Genomic DNA, 17,408 nt, shown 5'->3' with positions numbered 1-17,408 from the left:
TGAGCTCCCAATCAAGATTTTATCCCAGGACTCCACCATCACTGGAAAGAGTTCATGTTTCCCATATCACAGACTTTAGGCTCTGCTATCGTTTCCATGTGAAATGTCCCCCATAAACTCATATATTTGAATGCTTGGTCCCAAGCTGGGGACACTGTCTGTGATGGCTGTGGAACCTCTCAGGGGGTACAGTCTTACTGGTGGGAGTGGGTCACTGGGGTAAGCCTTGAGGAATTTTTTTTAATAGTTTTATGTGTGTATAATGAATGGCGGTGTTTTTATTCCCCGCCCTCTCCCTATCCTGGTGAAAACTTCTCCAATGAGTCATGCTCATTGAAAAGAGTCAAGCCTTTTCTTTCTGTGTAGCTGACTGCTGGGTTCTACCTCCTGTTCTCTCTCTGCTTCCAGAGTGTGACCATCTGGCCTCATGCTCTTGCTATCATTTGATGGAAGTCATCCTTTGGAACTGTAAGGCATAACAAACCTTTTCAGGAGGCTTGTTTATATATTTTGTCGTTGTTGTTGTTTCTGAGGACACAATGTTGATTTTGCTTTGCTAGTTGTATGAACAGGAATCGGAAGTTTCCATCCCAGCTTTCCTTCACACAATGCAGAGCCATAGCCTACAAAGCTGTTTTGAAACCTAAAAAGGGTGTCTGGTTCCCATACCCAGTGTGAACTGGGACCTGCCTAAGAGGTCCCAGAAAGTCCCAGGAAAAGAGTGGTGGGGGGCGGTAGGAAGGGAGGCAGAGGAGGAGCTCAGAGGTTGAGCATCAGGACCCCCTCAGCACATTCTTCTCTCTGAGCTCAGACAAAATTCCATTACTATAAAATAAGTATTACCCCAGAGAACCTGGACAACAAAGATGAACCTAAGAGGGACATGCATGGATCTAAATAGGAAGGAAAAAAAGACAAGATCTCCTGAGTAAATTGGGAGCGTGGGGGTCATGGGAGAGGGTAGAAGGGAAGAGGAGAGGAAGGGAGGGGAGCAAAAAATCATATAGGGCTATAAAAACAATAAAAGAAATGAAGGAAGAATAAGCATTAGTGTTTTTCAATATTATAACAAACAATGACATATAACAGCTATAATATTATATCTATAGATATTTATAATGAAAAGCTCCCTCTAAAGGGCAGAGGTATGGATAAACTAATGCCTCCTCTATGAAATGACGAGTCCTTTTGTTGTTGCCTTAAAGTTTGATGTTAAGAGCCTTTCAAGGAACTTACTACAAATAATTTTGGGGATTATAAGGACCTAATCTAAGGATATAGTTACCTGCCATGCCTTGGCCCCTACGAAATGTTGTCTGCCCTCAACTTACTTCTGCCACCCCAATGGCCTCAGGTCCAATCTCCAGCCTGTCTTGTGATACCAGCCTGAAGTCATATATATATATATGTTGAGAAAAGGAAAAAAAAAACAAGTTTCCGCCTCCTCCCAGCCTCCCATTTCCCTCCCCCCTCCTTTCACCCTTCTCCCCCTCTTCCTACCCTTCTCCCCCTCCCCCCACTCCTCTCCCCCTCCCTCTCCAGTCCAAAGAGCAGTCCGGGTTCCCTGCCCTGTGGTAAGTCCTAGGTCCTCCCCACTCCGTCCATATCTAGGAAGGTGAACATCCAAACTGGCTAGGCTCCCACAAAGCCAGCACATTAAGTAGGATCAAAACCCCGTGCCATTGTCCTTGGCTTCTCATCAGCCCTCATTGTTCGCCATGTTCAGAGAGTCCGGCCCTATCCCAAGCTTTTTCAGTCACAGTCCAGCTGGCCTTGGTGAGCTCCCAATAGATCAGCCCCACTGTCTCAGTGGGTGGGTGCACCCCTCGTGGTCCTGACTTCTCTGCTCATGTTCTCCCTCCTTCTGCTCCTCATTGGGATTTTGGGAGCTCAGTCCAGTGCTCCAGTGTGGGTCTCTGTCTCTATCTCCATCCATCACCAGATGAAGGTTCTATGGTGATATGCAAGATATTCATCAGTATTGCTATAGGATAGGGTCATTTCAGGTTCCCTATCCTCAGCTGCCCAAGGAACTAACTGGGGACATCGCCTTGGGCTACTGGGAGCCACTCTAGGTTCAAGTCTCTTGCCAACCCCAGGGTGGCTCCCTTAACTAAGAATTGTGCCTCCGTGCTCCCCTATCCAACCTTCCTTTATCCCAGCCTGAAGTCTTGCCTGCCAGTTAGACATTTTCATTTTGATCTGCTTCCTTAAGTGTAGCACAACAGAAGCAACTTCAGTTCTAGTCTCCACTTCTCCACTAAAGAGATGCAGCTTCTTTCAATAGCAGGGATTTACATCGCTGTGATTCCTGTGTGGATGACGTAGCTCCCCCTCCACCTTCCCCAGGGTGCTCTATGTGGATGACGTAGCTCCCCCTTCTCCAGGGTGTTCCATTAGGCACCCTTCTGCGTCTCCTCTGCTTTCTCTTCAAGTGTAGCAGGAATTGGTCTGTTATTCCCTACATATTCCCACCCGAACTCTCTCCCTTCCAAAGCATTGTGTGGATCAGCTTAGCTTTTAAAACATGACACACTAACACTGCTTGTGTTCTGCTCGCACAAGTCTGCATTGGCTTGAACTCCCCAGATAAGAAGAACCAAGCTTCTAGACAAGGTATTTAAGACCCCTGTCACTACTGGCTCAGTCATTTCTACAACTAACATGCCCCTCCCAGTCTGTCTCATCAATCCCATCAACCCTCTGCTGTCCCTTTCTTCCAGGACAATTCCCATAGGCCTCTCTCAGTTCACCCAAACTCTGTTCCTTCTCTAAAGCTCACCTGATCTCACCCTGACCTTTGGTCTGTTCAGAATGCTCGTCATTAGCCATCTGTCTCATGTAGGCTGCGAAGATGCAGGTGCGCCATTTGTCGAGAGTGAGCCCTCCTCGACTTTGAACTTCTCAGCCCCTAGAGCATCATCTAAGGCATTTAGCTCCATGATCTCCAACTGGTGCAAGCAGACAGGCATATGCACATTTACATCTATTTCTTTTTGAACTTTAGGTTCTCATATAAAAATATAGTTCAGTTTTCATCAGACAAACTTGTAAATTACTGAGTCAGAGTCTTCCATGAACAGAAATGAAATAGTTACTGAAACTACCTGCACCCTGCTAGATACTACTTTAGCTTCATCTTCCATCTTCCCTAAATTTCTATTTTACATGATTCTTGCTATACATGTGTATATATATACATATCTTATATGTGTGTATATATATATACATATATATATGTATATATGATCCAACACACAGTGTGTATGTATGTATGTATATGCATTCAACCTGGGATGCTGTCCACTGCTGCTTTCCTCATGTGAAGGTTCAGGAGTCAGTTCCAGTGTGTACCTTGTCTTTTGTCAGCTGGGACACTCTGAAACCTTGAGGAGGAAGGAGAACATCTCATTTTGGAAGCATCCTTTACTGGTAACTTTGCCTTTCATTTCTAGTGATTCTGTTACCCACATTGTGGCAGAGAACAACTCAGGGTCAGATGTCCTGGAGTGGCTCCAGCTACAGAACGTCCAAGCCAGCTCCGAGCTCGAACTCCTTGACGTCTCCTGGCTGATTGAATGCATGGGAGCTGGGAAACCCGTGGAGACGACAGGAAAGCATCAACTTGTTGTAAGTCTCCCCCTTGGCTGGAGGTCCACTGACGGGGACTTCAGAGTTCACAGACTCGGGCTGATGCCAGAGTCCTTTCTTATGGAATCCACTTAGCTCTGTCGGGCTTCCAATTGCTCCTCTGTGTAACAATCCTGCCCACCTCTATAGATGGCGTGAGAACTGAAGTGACATGTAGATAAATCATGCACAGTTGATATGTTAAAAACACTGAATAGATGGGCACTATTTTTCTTAAAAATTATTTATTTATTATGTATACAGAGTTCTGCCAGCATGTATGCCAGAAGAGGGCACCAGACCTCATTACAGATGGTTGTGAGCCAATATGTGGTTGCTGGGAATTGAACTCAGGACCTCTGGAAGAACAGCCAGTGCACTTAACCACTAAGCCATCTCTCCAGCCCCATAAGAGAACTATTTTTTATTATTATTAATTTATTTGGGTTTTTTTTTTAGACAGGGTTTCTTTGTGTAATGACCCTGTCTGTTCTGGAACTCTCTTTGTAGAGCAGTATGGCCTTGAACTCACAGAGATCCACCTGCCTCTGCCTCCCAAGTATTGGGATTAAAGTTGTGTGCCATTACCACCCAGTTTAAGAGAACTATTATTATGAATACATTTATGCACAGATATTTCAAAATACTTCAGCCCTGACATTCTGGATGTCAAAAAAGTAAAAAGTTTCCAATTTTCTCACTCTGATATAAAAAAATTAAAGAATATGAGTTCTTAAATCCAAGCCCTTGACGAATAATGCTAGAACCTCTGACAATTCACACAACAAAAGAAATGGTCATTAGTTGCTGGTTCTTTTCCTGTTTGTGATTGCAAAAATGCATATATTGATTGTACATACATGAGATAAAATTCGCTATCCGGTGTAATTAATGTGAATGAAAATGAAATTTATGCCCTGGCAACACTGAAGCATGCATGGGCAGCCTATATATGGCGGCTCTGTTGAACTTGTCCATATTGGGTCTCATGGTCTAAGCTGAAGAAGACAACTGACCAGGTCTCTTCCTCAAAAGGGAACCAGAACTCATTACAGCTGGTTGTGAACCACCATGTGGTTGCTAGGAATTGAACTCAAAACCTCTGGAAGAGCAGGCAGTGCCCTTAACCCTTGAGCCACCTCTCCAGCCATATATTCTAATAAAAAGAACAATCGTACATGTCTATGATAGGACACTAGAGATGCATGTGACACATTTTGAGTCCTCTGTGATTTTACCCTCTTCCAGGAGCAATTGTCTTAAAGTTAGTGTTTTTGCATTTGAGTAAATGTTTATAGTTATGTACACTTATAATTGACATTGTCGTTCAAAATGGACACTTATGCTTTTGTGTAGGTGAGGAGAGATTCTTCCCTGAGTCATGCCCCAGACTCCCAGAACATTCCACCACCGACTGAACAAAAGATCTCCCAATATGCTTGCCAGAGAAAGACCACATTAGACAACTGTAACCAAGTATTCACGGTAACGAGGTCTTCTCAACAACCAGGGCAAAAGTGTTTGTGTGTGTGTGTGTGTGTGTGTGTGTGTGTGTGTGTGTGTGTGTGTGTAGGAGGGCTTGAGGCTTCTTTTCATGAGTCTACAAGTGAAATTATGACTTTTCTGGAAATCTAAGAATGTTTCTCTGTGCCTGCCTGCCTAACCTGACCTCTGGTCCTTTGTCAAGTGGGCCTTCTTTTATATGGACACAGAAAAACATATTCTGTTTGTTCTATAGAGGCAGTAGACAGGCTCGCAGCTGCTCCGGGGTCAGAGCTTGCCAGGCTAACACACTCGGTACAGTATCGAGCACGGGGCTTCTCATCTCTAACCTGCAAGCACATCTGTGGGGAAGAACAGGAAACGGGTGGCAGCCCCTGAGTCACAGCTGCCTTCTCTACTAGTAAGGAAAACACGCCTCACCTTAAATAACCCCAACTCTGGGTCGGTGTGATGAACACACCCCTCATTCCATAAGTAGGTTTGATGTACGAACTAAGAGAACCAGAGGTCTGGGGTTCATAACAGAACCCTGGCCACTGACTGGTAAGGAAGACAGCAGAGGGTTATATATACCCAGCATGACTGCTGGGACACCAGAAGCACCAGGTCACAGCTTGGCTGAGTTGTTTCTAAGTGTCTGATGTCACTGAGCTCAGTTTTCTCACTCTTCATTCGACATCTGTCTTTCCAGTTCAGTGACAATGTCCCACAGGGGAGGATACAGAGGGACAGGAGGTCGATCTTGATGTCAAAGGTACCCCATTAGTGAAGGGGACAGGAGGAACTTGCTAGTGACTCTGACAAAGAGACCAGCTGATCTGGTTTTATTTTTCAGGATGCCTTTGATATCCTGGCTGAAAATTACGAGTTTAGAGAGAACGAAGGCTGTTATGCGGCACTCATGAGAGCGTCTGCTGTCCTGAAATCGCTGCCATTTCCCATTGTTAGCATGAAAGACACGGAGGGAATTCCCTGCCTAGGGGACAAGGTGAAGTGTATCATAGAGGTAAGGGAGAAGCGGAATGTGCTGCCCCTCCAAATAGGTGAAGGGAAGACCGAAGAGACCACATAGGTGTGGACTCGCTCCTCTTATTTGACTGTAGATAGATGACATAGCACAGAAAGAGATGGCTATAGATGTATAGAATCCATAACCCAACATGACCCCAGTAAGACTCCATGGATGCATGTATCAGGGAAAAGACCAAAGCCTTAGATCTCAGAGCAGCAGAGTGCTCTGCCTCCCAAGCCAGCCTAGGTGAGAGGCTCGGTCTCACTTAGGGCTCTTCCGGTCCAGAACAGGGTGATGCTCAGTGTGCTGATTCTGCATCTCTGTGCTCTGGGGAGGGATTGGGTAGGAGATGCATGTTTAACAACATTTAAGGATTTTCTAGCAACACAAGTTTGCCATTCAGTAGCAAGTTTCTATCAAATCTAATGCAAAGTATGTTATTCTAGAAAAAAATATCCCAGCTCAGACAACAGAGGCCCTGGGCTAGACCTTATTAGGGCTTGATAATAACTGGCTTTTCAGTGGGCCAACCACTGATCTGATGGACTAAAAAGTCCTTCTCTTAGCAAGTTGAAACCATTGAGAAGAAAATTATCAGTACTATTTGGGCAATACTTGTCGGTGAATATTTCATCTTAGGTTCTATGAATTCAGGTCCTCATCCTTCTGTAACCTTGTCCAAGATTTTAAAGGGTCTTTAGAGCTATGACCAGCTAAGAGTTTTCAGTAACACAGGGAAATTCTTGCTTTCTTCAGATCAGCCAGGGAAGCTTCTCAAGTTTTATGAGGAACCCGCTGCTGGGGCTGTGGGTTTGCGCATGACGTGATGAGGATATAAGGACAGAACTCAAAATCTTTTGCTCACCTCTCCTTGCAGGGAATTATTGAAGATGGGGAAAGTTCTGAAGTTAAAGCTGTGTTGAATGATGAACGATACAAATCCTTCAAAGTACGTGATTTTACATTTGTTTACTGGGGAGTGGTTTTCTATTTACTTGCTGTGGATGGTTATATTAACTCAGGCTGCTGTGCCAACATGCCACAGACTGAGCTGCTGAAACGGAAATTTATTCTCTGCCTGTTCTGAAAGCAGAAAGTTTAGGTCAAGGTTCTAGGTCAAGATTCTATGGAGGGCTCTTTTTGTGGCTTCCAATGGCCTGCCACCTCCTTGCTGTGGCAGAGATAGAGGTGAGCAATTGTATGGGTCCTAGTTTGCTTGCTCTTGGTTAGCTTTCTTCACTTTGCACTATTATATTAAGCATGACTCCAAGCTTAGGGAATGGCATCTCCCACAGAGGGCTTCCTACATCAGTCAACAGCCATCCCCACAGACACGCCCACAGGTCAACGTAGTGCAGGCAATTCCTCATTAAGACTCTCAGGTGATTCTAGGTTGTGTTGAGTTGATAGTTAAAATTAATTAACACACCTCCCAAAAACCCCATTGCAAAGACCATCACATCAAGAATTAGGGCTTCAACGTGGGGTACACAACTCAGTTCATTACAGAGTCCTAAGAAGCAGGTACATGAACAAACAAGATGTTCCGACTTACTTTCATATAAGGAAATTAACTACCTAGAATCTTCATTCACAGTTACAAATGTCAAAGGGACATAAGAATACAATTAAAACATACCTGGTCCTGAAGCACAAACTCATGTCCTTGTTGTCTCTTCATTTCCGGGACTCAGGGTTGAACACTTCCCAATTTTTCTTAGCTTGGAGTTTCTGGTACTTTGGCCAGTTCCTTTAGCACAGAAGTGATACAATGCCTAATGTATGGCCGAGCAGGAGCCCAGACTCAAGAGCACAGGTTAAGCCTGTACTTTGCCTTTATCCATTTAAAGATGGAACATTCCGAGCCTACTTGAGCATCCTTCCACCAAAGGCGTGCTACACCCTTGTGTGTAAGAGAGGAGCATCCTGGAGGCAGCTGGAGAAACAGTTTCACACATTCATAGAACAGGAGTCTGACACCTAGGTTATGCCGAACCCTTACACAGATGTGGGTCTGCCTCTCACCTGTTTCATTTTGTGGCACTGTGGCTGTGAGAGGATTCTCCAGAAACAAAAAGCCTCTAAAAGTTACCATCCCCGGGCTCAAAAGAGAGCTCAGTTAAGCGCTGAGAACCTGAGCAAGAGCCTAGGAACCAATATAAAAAGTCAGGTGCGGAGGCATGCCGTTTAACTCTCAGCACTGACGCAGAGACGGGCAGATCTCTGAGGCTCACTGGCCAACTGTCCCAGCCTGAGGTTGATGTCCATTTTCCACATGCAGTTACATATGCCCATGCATATGTGTGCAAGTACATACACACACACGCACTCACACACTACTCTTGCTGATTTTAAGAGTTTTGCTTGTATTTCTTGTCCATGGCCTGAAGCTTTGGAAAGTGCCTCTCCGTTGTCATAGTGATGATCTGGGGGAACCAACAGCCTGCCTTTCCCTCCCTTTCAGCTCTTTACGTCTGTGTTTGGAGTGGGGCTGAAGACAGCTGAGAAGTGGTTCCAGATGGGGTTCCGAACTCTTAGTAAAATCAAGTCAGACAAAAGCCTGCGCTTTACACGAATGCAGAAAGCAGGTAAAGGAATCGGGAAAATCACGGTCGCTCTCGGCTTGTCAGGGGAGAGTGATATGGAGGTCACTTTTACCTGGGCTCCAGTCTGGGGAGTCAGGTATATCTCAGCTCCAGCACTCGTCACTGTGTGATCTGGTTAAAACCTTGAGCCTTCGTTATCTCATTGATGAACTGAGATAACCGGGAAACACATCAGCTCACACAAAGCTCTAAACTTAGCCTAGAACAAGGTCTCTTCCTGGGCTGCTGATTGCAGATATCAAAGCAGGGTGGGCGCTGTCCGGCTTCCAACAGCCTTCTCTAGACAACTGGGTTTGACTGTCTTTCTGGATAAGAAGCATGCACTGAAGAGTTGAGGGTAGAGGGATAAGCTGACATGGAGGAAGGAGAGAAAGGAGTGTTTGAACAAACTAGACTCACACTGGGTCAATTCACACTGCGACAGTGTGCTAGGGACTGGAAAACAGAAACGGGCAGCAATCTAGGCACAGCCTTGATCTATCCAAGCAGAGCCTGAAGAGACCTCAGAGCAGTGTGGGGACAGAAGAATTATTACCATCATCTGAAAGTCTCGCAAGGCCCCCAAGTCCTCCATGGTAGTCAGGTCATTTCCTTCCATGGACTGTGTTGGGACCTTATTCAGAAATAAGGAAATACAGTTAATAACCCCCAAATGTGTAAGATTTGTTTGCTTTTAACATGCAATAAAAAAATAGAGTAAAACTGTCCTTCAAGAGGGAGAGGAAGTTCCAGCCATAATTTCAAGTGCTTGGCTTCTGAAGTTATGGAGAATTGTAAAGCTATCAAGAGGAGCTATGGAAGTAATGGAGCCTTCTAGCAGAGGCTGGGTGTGTGGGGTAGTCAATAGGTAGCTTCTACTCAAGTCATAACAACAGACAGACAGACCAAAGGCAACGAAATCACAAGAAACAGTAGAGGAGGTAGATCCTATCTTGGGCATCCCACCAGTGACACTATAGAAGACCCTCATTCATGTTGTGACCCTGCTGATTTCTGTTTTAAAATATTTTTTTTTTAGTTTATGTACATGGTTGTTTTGTCTGTATGCATGTCTGTGCACCACATGTGTGCAGTGTCCATGGAGGTCAGAAGAGGGCACCAGATCCCCTGGAAGTGAAGTTACAGCTGCTTATGAGCCACCACGTGGATTCCAGGAATCAAACCTAGGTCCTCTGGATGAGCAGCAAGTGCTCTTAGCCACTGAGTCCTTGCTTAGATTTGTTGATGTCTGAGGAATTCCTATTAAACTTTATACAATGCCACACAGGAAATTTAAAAATAATAGTCTAAGAAAAAAGATCTAGTTTTTCTACTCTGGACCCCAGAATACACATCTAGTAAGTGTGTTTTACACCAACTCTAGAAATACCTTTTAAAAGAAATGTTTGCAATCATTAAACTTAAGTGCCAAGGAGACGGACTGGAAGGAGAGTGAGGACTGCTAACACACACAGAGGAAGTGGGAAGCGACATCATGTTTCATTCAGATAGACTTGAGCTTGTGCCCCTTCTGCTTCAGTGCTTTGAGTCCTGGGAATACAGGTGTGAGGTGCTGGCTGACAGCTACACCTTCTTTAGAAAAATCATAACTTCATGTGCATGGACATCGTGAGGGAACATGGGGAATTCCAGGTACCAGCTGAGCTGTACTTGAGTGCCAGTGATGCTGGCAGTTTCTCTATTAAAGATTAGTGGAGTGTTGCTCTGTGGACCAAACCACACACACACACACACACACACACACACACACACACACACACAGAGAGAGAGAGAGAGAGAGAGAGAGAGAGAGAGAGAGAGAGAGAGCTGTGTCCCAGTATAAAGGTGACTGTTAACAATACAGCTAGAAAAGACATCAGTATTCATATGAAGACTGTAGCTCCTCAAGCATCAGGCTTGGTAGGGACGAGTGATGGGGGTATCAGCATGAGCATCTTTTCTTCATCCTGTCAACACGTTCCTGCAACTGTCCCATTTAGAGATCACAGATGGCTTTGAACCTGGGAGCTTTGTTGACAACTTGCCCAAGCCAAATGGCCTCCTGGCCTCCTGGCGTCCTGGGGTGAGAGACAAGGAACAACAGGTTTTCTGTGTCCTGTTGTGCCAATCAGCGGCTTCTAGGGGAGTATGTCTCCTGCTTGTCAAGTGGCATTTGGGTGGTCCCCTTTGGGGACCCTTAATGAAAGTTCAGTGTTTTGTATAGAAGCTTGAGTAACTGTCTCAGGCACACCCAGCTTCCCTTAGTACTTCACCCTAATCCTTGGAGTTAGGCATCTTTCCTTGTCTGCCTCCCTCCAAACACTCGGTGGGACTAGCCAGATGCCCCTACTCCCTCTCCCTCATGACATCGCTTTTGAACAGTCATTGGTTTATAGTTCTCAGGCCCAGAAGAAGACATCAGCCTCTCCAAGGCACTTGGCTTTGCTTTGGACACAGACCATCTACTTCCTCTTATGACCTTTCACTTTTCTAAAGAAGCCATCAATTCAAGTCCTGAGACACCACTCCCCTCTTGGGTCAAGGGTTAAGACAAAGTTTCTCTGTGTAGCTCTGACGGTCCTGGAATTCACTATGTAGACCAGGCTGTCCTGGAACTCACAGAGATCTGCCTGCTTCTGCCTCCTGAGTGTTGGGATTAACAGTGCGAGTCATCACCGCCAGCCCCACATCCCTCTTTTAAATAGTGTGATAGAGTTTGTTGGTTAAGAAGGCTGGACATGGTGCTGCACACATGTAATCTCAGCACTTGGGAGGCAAATGCAGAAGAATTAGGAGCTCGGAAACAACTGGACCTTTGCTCAAAATAGAGGAGAAAAAGGAGAAGGAAGAGGAGGAGGAAGAGGAGGAAGATGCGACTGTGCTGGCTCTTCATTGTGACATCAGATAGGAAGAGTTCACATCCCAGAAGGATTTGAATACTTTTCCTTTAATTAGGACATTGTAGACCTCTCCTTGAGAATCCAAAGCTCCCTTGTGACTGTGAAAAGCCCACAAGCAAGCAAACAAGACAACACCATAGATGACTGTGCTCTGTGCATAGTCTGATCCAAGCCCTGTCTGAGACAGCATCCTCTCCCACTAACACTGGGTCGCCTTATGTGTGATTTCTTTCCACTGGCCGGCCAAATGGCCTCTCAGGATTCCTCTACTACGAAGACCTTGTTAGCTGTGTGAACAGGGCAGAAGCAGAGGCCACCAGCGTGCTAGTCAAGGAGGCGGTTGCAGCATTTCTTCCAGATGCCTTGGTCACCATGACTGGGGGGTTCCGCAGGTAAGCGATGTCATTGTTTCAGCACCCCTTTCCTACCTGCCTCTGAAATGGTGCGAAAGGCTCATCCTGACCCAGTGCCAGCTCTCTTTGTTGCTCTGACTCCTGTCCCCTGCGTTGCATTATGGAGCTCCAAATGGCTAGGCATCCCTTGCATACAGAGCTGTGTCTTGCTTCTGGAACTTTGGTCAGGTGAAATTTTCCCTGTACTTTTGTAAAATTGGCAACTGTCTGACTTCTCATTCCTTAAGACTCAGTTTAGATGCTGCTTCAGCAAGCCCTCCTTGACTCGCTGTTGCTCTGTGCTGGATTAGGGACTTTCTTCCATGTTTCCCAGATGCCGGCTACACCATGTGTGCATTCTGTGTGGAGCTAGTGGGGGCTAGTTCCCACTGAGACCAGACTATGAGCCCAATCACAAAGCAGGTGCTCAAGAAAGTTTGGTTGAGTCGGTGACAGCTAAGTGAACAAGTCTTCAGAAATGCATGCAGTCAGTTGGATACCAAATGCCTCCATATGAGAAAGGGATATCAGAAAGGGGTCCATCCCTCCTGCCCTTCACCTACTTCTCCTGAGCCCTTACCTGGTCACTTGGATCAAAGAAGACTAAATCTAAATCCCTGGGCTGAGGTTGTCACTCAGTTGGTTGAATGCCTGCTTGACGTGAAGGAAACCCTGACACTGATTCCCAGCATCGAATAAACCAGGTGTGGTGACACATACCTCTAACCCCAGTGCTTGTTGGGGGCACAGAGGCAGGAGGATAAGAAGTCCAGGGTAATCCTCAGCTTCACAATGAGTTTAAAGTCAGTCTGGACCATAGGAGACCCTGCCTTTTAAAAGGGGGGGAGGGGAGACAAAGAAAAATCCCTTAACTCACACCATAATTCCAAGAAGGCTACCTTGTATGGTATGGCCATAGCTCTTGGTAGGATACTTACTGTCATCCATGTTTCTGTGTGTATGTGCTGGGTGTAGAAGTAATCTTTGTTACTTTCTTCCCATCCGTATACTACAATCTACAGACCACATGTGAATTTCCTGCCTTGAATTGGTTCGTAAGAAGTAGAGGTGGACAACCAAGAACAGCTGATCTAAAATATTGTGAGCATTTTGCACCACAAACCTCACACTTGAGACATAGAAACAAAGACTTTTTTTTTTTAAATGAAGGACTAAAATTATAACTGATTTTCATTCTGTGCTTTTTTGAATTAGGGGTAAGATGACTGGGCATGATGTAGACTTTCTAATTACCAGCCCAGGAGCCACAGAGGAAGAAGAGCAGCAACTCCTGCATAAAGTGACAGACTTATGGGGACAGCAGGTGAGGAGACCAAGACAACGGCTTGCCACTCAAGACCCCCGGAGCGGTGCTTTTCGCTTGTTTCTTTTCTATGATGTGTGTGTATATGAATGAGTATGTGTGTATGTGTATGCACATGTGTGTGTATGTGTAGAATTTGTGAGTGTGTGTATGTGTGTGTGAGAGTATTGTATGAGAGTGTGTGTGTGGTATAAGTATGTGAGTGTGTGTGTATGTGTAGTGTTGTATGTGTGGTGTGAAAGTGTATGTGAGGTATGTGTGTATGTCTAGTATTGTGGTACGTGTGGTGTGTGTATGTCTAGCAATGTGTGTGAGAGTGTGAATGGATGTGTGCATGTTTTGCACATGCATAAGCATACATGTGGGGGTGCATGAAGAGCTAGAGGCTGATGCTGGGGTTCATCCTTTGTCACTCTTCACCTTATTCACCTTATTTATTGGGAGACAGGGTCTCCCAATCAAACCCAGAGTTTTTCGATACAGGTTGTCCTACTAGCCAGCCTGCTCTGGAAACCCCTTTTCTCCACCTTCTGAGGCTGGAATTGTAGGCAGACTGTCATGTCTACCAAGCACTCCTATGGGTTCTGGGGATTTGAAACTAGGGTCCTCGTGATTACATACCCATGATTTAACCACTGATCCATCTCCCCAGCCCCAAGCACTGTTAATTTTATGTTACATGATCATTGTACAGTAAATTGTCAATTGTGTTTGTAACACCTCATTATGGCACCCCACGGCTGGCATGAGATGGACCAGCTTTGGGCCCCAGGCTGTAAATGGAGATTACTCTTACATTTCCCGGCTGCGCAGACCCAAATAATGACACAGAAACTATATTAATTACAACACTGTTTGGTCAATAGCTTAAGTGTCTTTCTAGCTAGCTCTTATATCTTAAATTAATCCATTTCAATTTTTTTTTTTATTTTACCTCGAGACTCGTGGTTTGTTACTTCTTGCTTCTTGGGCAGCTACATGGTGTCTGTCTCCTTTAGCAGTTACATGGTGTCTCTTTGACTCTGCCTACTCTCTCTCTCTCTCTCTCTCTCTCTCTCTCTATATATATATATATATATATATATATATATATATATGTTCAAATTTCTCGCCTGCCTTTATTCTGGCCAAAATAGCTTCTTTATTAACCAATGGTAATAAAACAGCATACAGAGGGAAATCCCACATCCCTAAGCTATACATTCCACGTATGCATTTTGTTAGAAGAAGAAAGCCAATGAGGGTAGCCTGGACCACGCAGAGGTCATGGCCAATAGGTACCACCCATTGTTAATGGTCGAAGCTGAGTTAAACTAATCCCACATCCAAAGCCATCTGACTTCTGGCCTTCACATCAGCATCAAGCACCAATTTCTAGAGAGAAAAAGGGGCTCTCTCTCCCCCAGGACCCTGCAGGTCTGACTGAGTGGAGGAGGCTGGACCTGAGTTTCCCTAGTGCAGCTTCCCCCTTTCTGGTTAGACAATGTCTGCTGGGCATGGGCCAAGCTCACCGATACACCAGAGAGGGGAGACCAGACAGAGTGGAAGCTAGAAATAGCCAGCCCCAGAGCCATAGGTTTCAGAATCAGCTCCAAGTTCATCTGTGGGACCATGCCATGTCTCCCTGTCCCTTTCAGGAGACTGAGCACAGAATGAGCACTGGAGCCCCTGAGAGTAGAGAAGATAAGCTCAGTCAGAAGACACTACTAGAAGAGTAGACACTTGTCCAGTACTCTGTGCTGGGGGAGCAGCGGAGAGGAAAGGCTCTCACTGGCAGGCCACAGGCTATCTCTCCCCCAGGCCTGTTGCCACACTGGAGGCTGGAAACTCACTGATGTTTGTTGTTGTGCCATTGTTCTCATGCTGAGACTCTCTCTGGAGTAGAGAAGGGGCAGGGGAAGCCCTCTTTGCCTGGCCAGTTTGCAGGTATTCCTGCTGTGGTCCCTAGGGATCGGCATTATAGTCCCAGGCCCTGCAGTAAAACACTGAAGTCTGATCTGAGACTTCGGAAGTAGGCAGTGGTGGTGCAACCAGGGATGGTCCCTAACGGTTCATGGTCCATTTCCTGTCTGTGCTAGCAGGAGATTCAGTTGCGGTGGGGGGAGGAGGAGGGGATAGAGGGGGATGGCTGTCTCTGGAGTGCCTGACAGATGGTAAATAACCAACAAATGGAGGCTGGGATGATCACTGGCAGGGTTGCTTATTGATCTCTGTGTGCGAGCCAGGCACTGGGCTGCAGGGGACCCAGCAGCCAGCAGGTCAGCCCCCTTCCCCTTCTCCTTCCCCTTCCCTTTCCCTCATGGAGAAGGTGTCCCTTCCCTGGACACATGTCCAGGGCCTCAGCTGTGAAATTGACAGAGTTCGTAGAATTTGACTTCTGCTTGCACTTCACTTCCCTCCCCTGCCATCCTTACACTGAACTTCTCTTTACAGATGAACGTAAGCACAGCCGTGTGCTGTGCACAGTGCCCACACATGTGTGTGCTCTCACTGACCGTGCACAACATCCCCAAAAGATGCTTGAATGTCTGAGAAGTATGTTGAACAGACCAGGGGCCTCGGTATGGTCTTCCATCAGGTGGCCTTAAATGGCACCCTTGGGAGAAAACCCCTTGGTCAGAGGTAGGAGAGAGGAGGCTGAAGAGGTTGGAAACACTGGTCTCAGGGAGGTCAGAGTTCCCGAGACATGCCTTCTGCCTGAATTCCAACTGTGGCTGCTAGCAGTTCACCACAAAGGAAGGAGAGGACATGAGTCAGGCTTGGGTTCATGAGCCGTGAGTAGGACCCCGGTACAAGGAACTTAACTTCATGATTGTCACCCTTGGAGTTCATGGAACTTCTGGGAGATTCAGAATGTTGAGAAGGAGGCATGGTGGCTCATGCTTGTCACCTCAGCAATTCAGGAGGCTAAGGCCGGAGGGTAACCTTGAGTTTCATTCCAGGCTACCCAGAACCAAAAGGAGTTTAAAGTCAGCCCTCTATGACCGGGACCTTAGTTCAACCAACCTTGGATGGGAAGAGATACTAGAAACAACAAACAGAAGCAACAACAAAAATAAAATAAAATAAAAACCCACACCTATGCCGAGCATGTATAGACACCCCCCCCCATCTTCAGTCTCTAACAATACAGTATGACAATAATATATTCATTTACATAGTATTAGGTAATTAACCTAGAAGTGATTGAAAGTCTCCAGGGAGGTGTGTGGCTCATATGCAAAATTCTACCACTTTGTGTGTTGAGCATCTGTGAATTTTGCTACCAGGATGACTGAGGGATGACTGCCCTCACTTTGGAAAACTGACTTCAGTTTGAATAGCAGACACTGGTTCCTCCAAGGAGATGGAAGGGACCAAAAACAAAGGGCAAGAAGGGCTGCTGGCTGCGGAACCCCTCACTGGGCCCCCTAACAGCCCTTCCTGCTCTTACACTGCTGGTTTGGTATATCCTGGGGTTAATTGGTCCACTAAGATGGAGAGGGTGGAGCCTCCTCTGTGTTTGAAGAAAAGCTGAGCTGCTCTGCTCCTCCAAGCTCCACACCCTGGGACTAGAGGGAAGATATGGTGGGAAACGCCTCCTTCCTAACTGGGACGGTCACTCCGTTTCTACTGGAAAGACAACCACGGGCACCGAAGGCCAAGCCAGAGCCCACCCTCAAAGCGGCTCCAGAGGAGAGAAATCACATCGAGAGAAATAGGGACAGGGAAGCGAACTGCAAACAGTGGGGACACCCGGCAAAAAGCTGGCTCTACCGTGGAGAGCACTGGGCACCAGAAGGAACATTCTAGTCAAAGCTTTGACATGTTCAGGTTCAATTCACCCAAGAATGCTCCCATTTATTACCAGCCAAGTGCTACTGCTGTGTGGAGCAGAGGAACTCCCAGGGGCCGGTGCTAAACTGGTACTCCTTTAAATCACATCTTCATTTTCTGCACAGAAACTTGAGATGGAACAGGCATCATGGGCTTTCTCCTACTGCCTCCAAGATAGGCAGATAGTTCTCTCAGGAGAAGCATCATTTCAGGGTCTGGGTTATACTCGGTGGTAGAATGTCTAGC

General features: G+C 46.1%; 1 protein-coding gene across 2 annotated transcripts in view; it reads left to right on the top strand.

The window, feature by feature from the left end:
- Positions 1–17,408, top strand: part of Dntt (DNA nucleotidylexotransferase) — a 31,262-nt gene that overhangs the window by 7,279 nt on the left and 6,575 nt on the right. For both annotated transcript variants that reach the window (XM_041662071.1, XM_041662070.1), the window contains exons 2-8: positions 3,456–3,630; positions 4,987–5,115; positions 5,969–6,139; positions 7,023–7,094; positions 8,610–8,733; positions 11,890–12,022; positions 13,238–13,346. In XM_041662071.1, the coding sequence (XP_041518005.1) occupies positions 3,456–3,630; positions 4,987–5,115; positions 5,969–6,139; positions 7,023–7,094; positions 8,610–8,733; positions 11,890–12,022; positions 13,238–13,346 (913 nt within the window). The remainder of the gene's footprint in view (positions 1–3,455; positions 3,631–4,986; positions 5,116–5,968; positions 6,140–7,022; positions 7,095–8,609; positions 8,734–11,889; positions 12,023–13,237; positions 13,347–17,408) is intronic.

The sequence above is a fragment of the Microtus oregoni genome, unplaced genomic scaffold (genome assembly GCF_018167655.1).
Source record: "Microtus oregoni isolate MIOR12 unplaced genomic scaffold, Mior012 000012F_ref0000307, whole genome shotgun sequence".
Lineage (NCBI taxonomy): Eukaryota > Metazoa > Chordata > Mammalia > Rodentia > Cricetidae > Microtus > Microtus oregoni.
This window is presented reverse-complemented; position numbering and strand designations above follow the sequence as displayed.